The sequence below is a fragment of the Cetorhinus maximus genome, chromosome 15, assembly GCF_964194155.1.
Source record: "Cetorhinus maximus chromosome 15, sCetMax3.hap1.1, whole genome shotgun sequence".
NCBI classification, from domain to species: domain Eukaryota; kingdom Metazoa; phylum Chordata; class Chondrichthyes; order Lamniformes; family Cetorhinidae; genus Cetorhinus; species Cetorhinus maximus.
This window is the reverse complement of record NC_135893.1, coordinates 57,386,361-57,398,400: the sequence shown is the minus strand read 5'-3', so window position 1 is coordinate 57,398,400 and position 12,040 is coordinate 57,386,361. Positions and strand designations below refer to the sequence as shown.

At 44.8% G+C, this 12,040-nt stretch overlaps 1 protein-coding gene across 1 annotated transcript in view; it reads right to left on the bottom strand.

The window, feature by feature from the left end:
• Positions 1 to 1,725: 1,725 nt before the first annotated feature.
• Positions 1,726 to 12,040, bottom strand: part of LOC144691215 (heparan sulfate glucosamine 3-O-sulfotransferase 2-like) — a 79,048-nt gene continuing 68,733 nt past the window's right edge. Inside the window, exon 3 of the mRNA XM_078559269.1 lies at positions 1,726 to 2,344. Coding sequence (XP_078415395.1) covers positions 1,726 to 2,344 — 619 coding nt within the window. The remainder of the gene's footprint in view (positions 2,345 to 12,040) is intronic.

Genomic DNA, 12,040 nt, shown 5'->3' with positions numbered 1-12,040 from the left:
AAAAGAGAGGAGATTATTCACCCCTCCGGACTTGGCCCTAACAATATCATCCATTTTATATTATTGTCCGAGGTAAAAATTATCTGTAAATAATTCCACGATGGGCATTTGAGTGTTTGAATTTAGTTTAATTTGAAAATAAATGCCGAGTGTCAGTGAAAGTGCCCACAAAGCTATCAGATTGTTGTAAAAACCCAACTGCTTCATTAATATTCTTTCTGGAAGGAAACTTACTGTCCTCACCCAGTCTGGCCCGGTTTGTGACTCTGGGTCCCACACCATCATGGTTGACTCTTAACTGCTCTCTAAAGTGGCCTATCAAGTTACTTAAATCTCTACCCATGGTACAAGAAGAGGCCCACTGACAAGGCATGGACAATAACTGCTAGCCCACATTCTGAGAATAAATACAAAATAATATACTCTGTGGTATCATATAGCACATATAGTTGGGACAATTGCTGATAAATCCAAGCTAAATAAGCCTCTGACAACTGAAACACCCACAGGGATTAGAAAAGAGAGATTAACGATTGCAGTAAAATAAACTATGAAGGAGAAAATCAATAATGGGAGAGAAGCATAGGCCTCCACATTCAATCACTCCTTCAACCATGATACATGCTGCAGAAGGATTTTTATTGGAATCTTTGTTTTATGCTGTGAAGGGGCGAGTGTCTGTTTGTCTCAGAGAGCAGGTGAAACTTAGAATTCCGATTAGTTTAGATGGCAATATTCCAGAGGCCAACAATATTGGTACAATACAATACATTTCACTTTAAAAAAACACATCATTTGAACAGACGCCAATATGTTGCCTCAGTAGTCGCCCCTTGTTGCCCAAGTGATGGTTGATCCTGGTTTCCCCGCTGGTTCCTCGCCCGGGTTTCCCCCAGTGGTTCCCACAGTGGTTAGCCCTGGTTTCCCCAGTGATTCCCACAGTGGTTCACCCTGGTTTCCCCGCTGGTTCCCACAGTGGTTAGCCCTGGCTTTCACAGTGGTTAGCCCTGGCTTCCACAGTGGTTCACCCTGGTTTCCCCAGTGATTCCCATGGTGGTTCACCCTGGTTTCCCCAGTGGTTCTCACAGTGGTTAACCCTGGTTTCCCCGCTGGTTCTCACAGTGGCTAGCCCGGGTTTCCCCGCTGGTTCTCACAGTGGCTAGCCCTGGTTTCCCAGCTGGTTCTCACAGTGGCTAGCCCTGGTTTCCCCGCTGGTTCTCACAGTGGCTAGCCCTGGTTTCCCAGCTGGTTCTCACAGTGGCTAGCCCTGGTTTCCCAGCTGGTTCTCACAGTGGCTAGCCCTGGTTTCCCAGCTGGTTCTCACAGTGGCTAGCCCTGGTTTCCCAGCTGGTTCTCACAGTGGCTAGCCCTGGTTTCCCCGCTCGTTCTTACAGTGGTTAGCCCTGGGTTCCCCCCGTGGTTGCCACAGTAGTTAGCCCTATTTTCCTCAGTGGTTGGCCCTGTTTGGTTTCCCAGGTGGTTGCCCCAATGGTTGACATTAGTTTCCCCAGTGGTTGCCCCAGGGTTGGCCTAAACTTTGATGAATTAAGGAGGGGGATCCTTAAGCTCACAGTCTACCCTCAAGAGCTCAGGGTTGAGCTCTGGTACAGTCTGCCTGGTGCGTGCCATAACAAGGCTATCCTTTTCAATATAGTAAATCATCTATAATGGAAGACGTTTATATGCTTTCTCCTTTACTTTCTCAACTTGTGGTGTGGTTAGTGATTAGTCCCATCGAAAGTCATGTCCCACCATTTGATAAAACTTTATATTATATGGTCTGTAAAATTCCTTTAGTTGCTCGATAACATCTGGATCTATCTGGACATGAGTCCTTCCTTTTGATTTGCCTAGACACCTCGGTGTGCTGCTGCTCTCTGGTTTCTTCAGGCAAGGAAATCCCTTGGTTTTGTTGAAGTAAAAGTGTTTGTCCGTGACGATCCTCTTGAGGCCCAAGAAGTCCTGCACTTTGCCCATTTCTCCAGCTGGGTCAATGATGAGCCTCTCCCCGCTGACAAAATGGATTTGGGAGAGCGGAAAGAACTGGAGCCAGTTCTCCAGGTGCAAGGCATAGATTCCAATGCGGATAGCACTCCAAGAGGCATCGATCAGGCCCAGGGTCCTGTTCTTGAAGGCCAGAACTTCAAAGGTTGGAATCTCAGGTTTCTTGGACAGTGTCTGGGTATAGTCTGAAATGGCTCTGGTCACTGGGTTCCTGACCACTACGATGAGTTTAGTATCCTTTGCCATTGAGAAGATTCGTTTTGGTGTCTCTCTGGTAACAAAGTAACTGGGTGTTTTCTCCATGGTGATTTGACCATCCAGTGTCTTGGGCATCAAGCTTCTAAAGACATATAAAAAGCAGCTATTAGTATTCTAGGCAGTTTTCTATCAAATTATCTTCCAGTTGACATAGAATGCACAAAAATGGGAGGAACATGGTAAACAGATAAATAAACAGAAATTCTTGCACATGGGATGAAGAAGGAGATTCAATGGGTGGATTGGGTCCATGATAGAGGAGATTGTACATGGGCTATAGAAAGGGGTAACTAAATGGTCTTTTCTCTCAAGTGCTGCATATTCAGGACAGTACATTTACAGTGGATTCTGAATGTGAGAAACAAAAGTGCTTTAATGAGGTGACTATGTTTGTTTTGACATCCAGAAGGACAAAAGCAGGCTTGAGGATTAAATGATTCATTACATTTCAAATTTAATTTGACTCGGCAGAACTCTTAAATGTGGTATTAACTTCCTTCCAAAGCTGAGCTTTAAAGATATTGAGTTACTGAAAACCTTCCTTTGCTTTCTTGCTTTCATATTCCCAATCCTAACCATACAGGAAATGTTCTTAAACCAAGCACTAGTGTGTCTAACAGATTATAAATTCTTTTCCCATCAATCCATTTTCCCCTTAACAGCATTTAGCTCTCTGAGAAAAGTCCTGGCCAATGTTTTAACACCTCCCCTGTGTTTGCTGTGGCTCAGCGAGTAGCATGAATTCCTCTTGAGTCAGAACATGAGCTACTTGAGCTCCGAGTTTTGGAGCTTGAGCAGCAGCTGGAGGCACTGAGGTGCATCCGAGAGGCTGAGAGTTTCGTGGATAGCACATTTTTAGACGTGGTCACCCCACAGTTTACGCAAGTGCAGACAGAGAGGGAATGGGTGACCATAAGTCAGAAGAAAGTTGTCAGGCAGGTAGTCAGGAAATCCCCAGGGTGCATCTCACTCAAGAACCATTTTTCTGTGTTGGGAAACGGTAAGAGTGACGGTTCGTCTGGGGAGTGCAGCCATGCTCATGGCACTGTGAGTGGCTCAGCTGCTCAGTGGGGGAGGAAAAAGAGGGGAAGAGCAATAGTGGTAGGAGACTCGATAGTAAGGGGAACAGACAGGCGTTTCTGCGGCCATAGACGTGACTCCAGGATGGTATGTTGCCTCCCTGGTGCCAAGGTCAAGGATGTCACTGAACGGCTGCAGGGCATTCCAAAGGGGGAGGGCAAACAGACAGTGATCGTGGTACATTTTGGTACCAATGACATAGGTAGAAAGAGGGATGAGGTCCTGCAAGCAGAATTTAGGGAGCTAGGAAACAGATTAAAAAACAGGACCTCAAAGGTAGTAATCTCTGGATTACTTCTGGTGCCACACGCTAGTGAGTATAGAAATAGGAGGTTAGTCCAGATGAATGCGTGGCTGGAAAGATGGTGCAGGAGGGAGGGCTTTAGATTTCTGGGACATTGGGACTGTTTCTGGGGGCGGTGGGACCTGTACAAGACAGATGGGTTGCACCTGAACTGGAATGGGAACAACATCCTTGCGGGGAGGTTTGCTAGTGCTGTTGGGGAGGGTTTAAACTAACTTGGCAGGGGGATGGGAGATCCTGAGAGGAGATTCAGCAGGGGGAATGTACTGGCAAAATTAGAAGAGAGAGCAAGTGAGTCTGGAAGGCATAGAAATTATAAGCCAGTTAAGGCACAAGTGTGTTTGGCAAGCTTGGATGATATTTATTTTAATGCAAGGAGTCTGACGAATAAGGCAGATGAGTTGAGGGCACAAATTAACACATGAAAGGATGATGTCATTGCTGTCACAGAGACATGGTTGAGAGAGGGGCAGGATTGGCAGCTCAATATTCCAGGATATAGGGTCTTCAGGCGAGACACGGAAGGAGGTAAAAGAGGAGAGGGTATTGCAATATTGATCAAGGAATCGATTACAGCAGTAAGGAGGGATGACATCTTAGAAGACTCCTCAAATGAAGCCATATAGGTAGAACTGAAAAACAAAAAAGGAGCAATCACATTGCTGGGAGTGTACTATAGGCCCCCAAATAGTCAGAGAGAAATAGAAGAGCAGATATGTAGGCAAATTTCAGTGAAGTGTAAAACTAATGGGGTAATAATAATGGGGGATTTCAACTTCCCCAACATTAACTGGGTTAGTCATCGTGTGATAGGTTTAGAGGGAGTGGAATTCTTCAAACGCATCCAGGAGAGCTTTTTAAGCCATTTCGAAGAAGGTCCTACAAAAGAGGGGGTGGTCCTGGACTTAATTTTAGGGAATGAAGCCGGGCAAGTGGTAAAGGTATCAGTGGGGGAGCATTTTGAAGATAGTGATCATAACTTCATTAGATTCAAGATTGTTATGGAAAAGGACAAGGAAGGGCCAGAAATCAGAGTTCTAAATTGGGGGAAGGCCGATTTTAATAAGATCAGATACGATTTAGCCAGAGTGGACTGGGAGCAGCTACTTTCAAGTAAATCTGCGTCAGCAGTGGGACTCATTCAAGAAGGAAATAGGGAGAATACAGGGCCAGCATATTCCAATAAAGACAAAGGGTGGGACCAACAAATCCAGGGAACCCTGGATGTCGAGGGATATACAGGATTGGATGAAGAGAAAAAGGGAGGCTTATGGCAGATACTGAGGGCTCAAAACAGTGGAAGCCCTAGAGGAGTATAGAATGTGTAGGGGGGAACTTAAAAAGGAAATTAGGAGAGCAAAAAGGAGGCATGAAAAAACATTGGCAGGTAAAGTAATGGAAAATCCAAAGTTATTTTACAAGTACATTAAGAGTAAGAGGATAACTAGGGAAAGAGTAGGACCCATTAAGGACCGTAGTGGTAATTTGTGTGTAGAGCCGGAAGACATAGGTAGGGTTCTAAATGAATACTTTGTGTCTGTGTTCACAAGTGAGGGGCATGACGTGAGTATGGAAATCAGGCAGAAGGACTGTGGTATAATTGAAGAAATTAGCATAGAAAGGGAGGAGGTTCTAAGTGGTCTGGCAGGCTTAAAAGTAGATAAATTTCCAGGCCTGGGTGAAATGTATCCCAGGCTGTTGCGTGAGGCAAGGGAGGAGATAGCAGGGGCGCTAGCAATAATTTTCAATACCTCTCTGGCCACAGGAGAGGTGCCAGAGGACTGGAGGACAGCCAATGTGGTACCATTATTCAAGAAGGGAGGAAGAAATAAACCAGGGAACTACAGGCCAGTCAGTCTAACCTCAGTGGTGGGGAAACTATTGGAAACAATTCTGAGGGACAGAATTAATCTACACTTGGAGAGGCAGGGATTAATCAAGGACAGTCAGCATGGTTTTGTTAAGGGGAGATCATATCTGACCAATTTGATTGAATTTTTAGAAGAGGCAACCAGGTGTGTAGATGAGGGCAATGCATTTGACTAGTCTACTTGGACTTCAGCAAGGCTTTTGATAAGGTCCCGCATGGGAGACTGATAACGAAGGTAAGAGTCCATGGGATCCAAGGCAATTTGTCAAATTGGATCCAGAATTGGCTGAGTGGCAGGAAGCAGAGGGTTGATGGTCAAGGGGTGTTTTTGTGACTGGATGCCTGTGTCTGGTGGGGTTCCACAGGGGTCGATGTTGGGTCCCTCGCTGTTTGTGGTATATATAAACGATTTAGACTTGAATGTAGGAAGGTTGATCAGTAAGTTCGCGGATGACACGAAAATTGGTGGGGTGACAAATAGTGAGGAGGATAGCCTTAGATTACAGGAGGATATAGATGGGCTGCTCAGATGGGCAGATCAGTGGCAAATGGAATTTAATCTGGATAAGTGTGAGGTGATGCACTTGGGCAGGACAAACAAGGCACGGGAATACACGATGAATGGTAGGACCCTGGGAAGTACCGAGGATCAGAGGGACCTTGGTGTGCATGTCTACCGGTCCCTTAAGGTAGCGGGCCAGGTAGATAAGGTGGTTAAGAAGGCATATCGGATACTTGCCTTTATTAGTCGAGGCATAGAATATAAGAGCAGGGAGGTTATGCTGGAACTGTATAAAACGCTGGTTAGGCCACAGCTAGAGTATTGCGTGCAGTTCTGGAATCTGCATCTTAGGAAGGATGTGATTGCTCTAGAGAGAGTGCAGAGGAGATTTACCAGGATGTTGCCTGGGCTGGATAGTTTTAGTTAAGGGGAGAGATTGGATGGACTGAGGTTATTTTCCCTGGAGCAGAGGAGATTGAGGGGGGACATGATTGAGCTGTATAAAATTATGAGGGGCATAGATAGGATAGACAGGAAGGAACTTTTCCCCTTGGTGGAGGGATCAATAACCAGGGGGTATAGATTTAAGATAAGGGGCAGGAGGTTTAGAGGGGATGTGAGGTAGAAGTTTCTCACCCAGAGGGTGGTGGGAATCTGAAACTCACTGCCTGAAAGGGTGGTAGAGGCAGAAACCCTCATAACATTTAAGAAGTATTTGGATGTGCACATGCGATGCCATGGCATACAAGGTTATGGGCCTAGTGCTGGAAAATGGGATTAAGAACAAAGAAAAGTACAGCACAGGAACAGGCCCTTCGGCCCTCCAAGCCTGCGCCGATCATATTGCCCGTCAACTAAAACATTTTGCACTTCCGGGGTCCGTATCCCTCTATTCCCATCCTATTCATGTATTTTTCAAGCTGCCTCTTAAACACCACTATTATACCTGCTTCCACCACCTCCTCTGGCAGCGAATTCCAGACACTCACTACCCTCTGCGTAAAAAACTTGCCCCACACATCTCCTCTATAGTTTTCTCCTCTCACCTTAAATCTATGTCCCCTAGTAATTGACTCTTCCACCCTGGGAAAAAGCTTCTGACTATCTACTCTGTCCATGCCACTCATAATTTTGTAAACTTCTATCAAGTCGCCCCTCAATCTCCGTCGCTCTAGTAAGAACAATCCGAGTTTCTCCAACCTCTCCTCATTGCTAATAACCTCCAGACCAGGCAGCATCCTGGTAAACCTCCTCTGCACCCTCTCCAACGCCTCCAAATCCTTCTGGTAATGTGGCGACCAGAATTGCACGCAATATTCCAAGTGTGGCCTAACCAAGGTTCTATACAGCTGCAGCATGACTTCCCAGCTTTTATACTCAATACCCCTGCCAATGAAGGCAAGCATGCCATATGCCTTCCTGATTACCTTATCCACCTGCGTTGCCACTTTCAGTGACCTGTGGACCTGTACACCCAGATCCCTCTGCCCGTCAATGCACTTAAGGGTTCTGCCATTTACTGTATAATTCCTGCCTGTATTAGACCTTCCAAAATGCATTACCTCGCATTTGTCCGGATTAAACTCCATCTGCCATTTCTCAGCCCAAGTCTCCAACCGATCTATATCCCTTTGTATCCTTTGACAACCCTCTTCACTATTTGCAACTCCTCCAACCTTAGTGTTGTCTGTAAACTTACTAATTAGCCCAGTTACATTTTCCTCCAAATCATTTATGTATACTACAAACAGCAAAGGTCCCAGCACTGATCCCTGTGGAACTCCACTAATCACAGCTCTCCATTCAGAAAAGCACCCTTCCACTGCTACTCTCTGTCTTCTATGACCAAGCCAATTCTGTATCCATCTTGCCAGCTCACCTCTGATCCCGTGCGACTTTACTTTCTGTACCAGTCTGCCATGAGGGACCTTGTCAAAGGCCTTACTGAAATCCATGTATATAACATCCACTGCCCTTCCATCGTCGATCATCTTTGTCACTTCCTCGAAAAACTCAATCAAGTTAGTGAGGCATGACCTCCCCTTCACAAAACCATGCTGCCTCTCACTAATACGCCCATTTGCTTCCAAATGGTAGTAAATCCTGTCACGAAGAATCTTCTCCAATAATTTCCCTACCACTGACGTAAGGCTCACCGGCCTGTAATTTTCTGGATTATCCCTGCTACCCTTCTTAAACAATGGAACAACATTGGCCATTCTCCAGTCCTCTGGGACCTCACCCTTAGCCAGTGAGGATAAAAAGATTTCTGTCAAGGCTCCAGCAATCTCCTCCCTTGCCTCCTTCAGTACTCTGGGGTAGATCCCATCTGGCCCTGGGAACTTATCCACCCTAATATTCTTCAAGACGCCTGACACCTCCTCTTTTTTGATCTCAACATGATCCAGGCTATCTACATACTCTTTCCTGGACAAATCGACCGCTAAGTCCTTCTCTTTGGTGAAAACTGATGAGAAGTATTCATTTAGTATCTCTCCCATTTCTTCTGGCTCCACACACAGATTTCCACCTCTGTCCCTGAGTGGGCCTACCCTTTCCCTGGCTACCCTCTTGCTTTTCACATATGTATAAAAGGCCTTGGGATTTTCCTTAATCCTGGTTGCCAGTGACTTTTCATGACCCCTTTTAGCCCTCCTGACTCCTTGCTTAAGTTTCTTCCTACTTTCTTTATATTCTCCACAGGCTTCATCTGTTCCCAGCCTTCTAGCGCTTATGAATTCTTCCCTTTTCTTTTTGACTAATCTCACAATATCCTTCATTATCCAAGGTTCCTGAAACTTGCCATGCTTATCCTTCAACCTAGCAGGAACATGCCGGTCCTGAATTCTTATCAACTGACGTTTGAAAGCCCCCCACATGTCAGTTGTTGATTTGCCCTCAAACATCTGCCTCCAGTCTAGATTCCTCAGTACCTGCCTAATATTGTTATAAATAGACTTCCCCCAATTAAGCACCTTAACTCGAAGACTCCTGTTATCCGTATCCACCAGTACCTTGAAACTTACTGAATTATGGTCACTTTTCCCGAAATGCTCCCCTACTGAAACTTCCACCACCTGGCCGGGTTCATTCCCTAATACCAGGTCCAGTATTGCCCCTTCCCTAGTTGGACTATCTACATATTGTCTCAGGAAGCCCTCCTGGATGCACCTTACAAATTCTGCACCATCCAAACCCCTAGCGCTAAGTGATTCCCAGTCAATATAGGGAAAGTTAAAATCACCCCATAACAACCCTATTGCTTTTTCATCTTTCCAAAATCTGCCTACATAACTGTTCCTTAATCTCCCGCCGGCAATTGGGATTCCTATAGTAAACCCCCAACATTGTGACTGCACCCTTCCTATTCCGGAGCTCTACCCATACTGCCTCGCTGCATGAGCCTACCGAGGTGTCCTCCTGTCGTACAGCTGTAATATTCCCCTTAACCAGCAGTGCAACTCCCCCACCTCTTCTACATCCCTCTCTATCCTGCCTGAAACATCTAAATCCTGGAACATTTATCTGCCAATCCTGTCCATCCTTCAACCAAGTCTCTGTAATAGCAATAACATTAGAATGGTTCAGTACTTGTTTGACCGGCTCAGACTCGATGGGCCGAAGGGCCTTTTTCTGTAGACCTCTATGACTCTATGACTCTATAACATTGTGGATTGTCCAGAGACTTGAGCACAAAATTTAGGCTGACATTTCAGTGTAGTGCTGCATTGTTGGAGCTGTTGTCTTTCGGCTGAGAAGTTAAACCGAGACCCTACCTGGCCTCTCAGGTGAATGTAAAATATCTCATGACACTATTTGAATTTTGAGCAGTGAAGTTTGTGTCCAAGCTAATAGTTAGCCCTCAGCCAACATCACCAAAATAGATAACCTGGTTATTTATTTTATTGCTGTTTGTGAGAGCTTGCTGTGCAAACTGGCTGTCGTGTTTTCTACATTACAACATATACATAGGATTGCAAAGGATATATGAAACCGGCCATTCAGTCCAACCAGCCCATGCTGGTGTTTATGCCCCACTTGAGCCTCCTCCCATCTTCAGCTAAATTTATCAACGTAATCCTTTATTCCCTCTCATATACTTGTCTAGCCTCCCCTTAAATGCATCTATGTTATCATGGTAACTTCCTGTGGTAGCGAGTTCCACGTTCTCACCGCTATTTGGCTTAAGGAATTTCTTCTGAATCCCCTATTGGATTTCTCGGTGATTATCTGATAACTGTATTGATGGTTTCTATTTATGCTCTTCCCCACAAGAGGAAACATTTTCTCTGTATTCACCATCAAAATCTTTTATAATTTTAAAGACCTCTATTAGGTCGCTCCTCAGCCCTCTTTTTGCAGGAGAAAAGAGACCTGGCTTGTGAATCCTTTCCTAATATGTATACCCATACATTTTTGATATCATTCTTGTAAATCTTCTCGGCACCCTTCCCAATGTCTTTATATCTTTTCTATATTATGGTGATCAGAACTGCATGCAGCACCCTAAGTGTGGTCTAACCAAGATTCAATATAGGTTTAGCATAACTTATCTACCTTTCAATTCTATCCCTCGAGAAATAAAGCCTAGAACTTGGCTTGCCTTTTTTATGGCCTTACTAACCTATAGTGCAACTTTTAGTGGTTGGTGTATTTGTACTCAGAGATCCCTTTGTTCCTCTACCCCACCTAGACTTGGATCATCCATTGGCCTCAAACTGTAAAACACCTTGGAACATCCTGAGGTGGGAAAGGTGCGATAGAAATGCAAGTCCTTCTCCTCTTACAACTCTCACACATGAACAAAAGCACATCTAATGTTTGAATCTACTCTCAACTCTAGCTTCCAAGTTGTCTCTTTCCCCCTCCCCCAATCTTCCTTGTCACTATTTTATCAAAGTATTTATTGTCATTGCTCCTTGTCAAGTACACCATCTTCCTCCTCTTTTCTGTCACCTCACCTTGTTGAAGTCAGAGTACAATCTTTGATTTTGACTCATTCATTTCTCTCAAAATTTTCCAACTCTCACCTTGTCAGCCTTCCCTTCCTCTAGCAATTTATATAGATTTTACACCCAAGATTGTCCTCACCTGCCAACTACATCTTGGATTATTTCAGGTTCTCCACTGCTCTTTTCAGTGTTTCCTGGAGGCAGTGAAAAATTCTCTAAACTAGAAACTGGGTTGGGACGGGGTGGTGAGTGGGGGACGGTGGAGGGGAAGAGAACTACACAAGTATTGGGGCAATTTTGCCAATGGGGAATGAATCTGCAGGGATTCATGGGGTTTGAATTTAACATTGCTGTGCACATTTTCCAGGCATGGATTAACAGAACGACAACAATACGAGTCGGGCAGAGACTTGTACCAGATCTTCTACATTGGTTGGGCCCAGAACTGGAAGAGGCCTTTCAGCCCATCAATACTGCTCCATCCAGAGCCACTGCATAATTATTTTATCATAAACACCCAGTAGTGTTGGGGCAACACCTTCCCCATAAGTGCCATTAGTATCTCTAAAACCCTCAATCTCCTTTCCCAATACATCTCGGTCCAGGGCACGAATTGAATCAAGCTCCCTTTCTCTGGGAATTTGTTTTATGTGTCCACTATCCTGTGGGAGAAAAACATTTTCAAATCTCCAACTCGCACAAGGCTAGCCAATCTTGTACATGTGCCTTCAAGTCCACCATGCACTGTGCAAATTAAATAACTTGTTTACTGCTTCCTACTCCAGATCTTTTATTGTGATAAAGACCTTCAAATAAAAAAAGGAAATTACAAAGCTGTACGGCACTTTATCATGTGTACATACCATGCAGCAGGGAGTAATACATCAGGGAACATTACATCAGAGAATAATACAACAGAGAACAATACATTTGACAGAAATACAGCAGGAAGCAATTCATTGGAGAGTAAGTCAACAGGGAATAATACATATGAGAATAATAGGGTATGGAATAGTACATAAGGAGGTAATACACCACAGAATAATATAGCAGGGAGAAATGCACTTGGG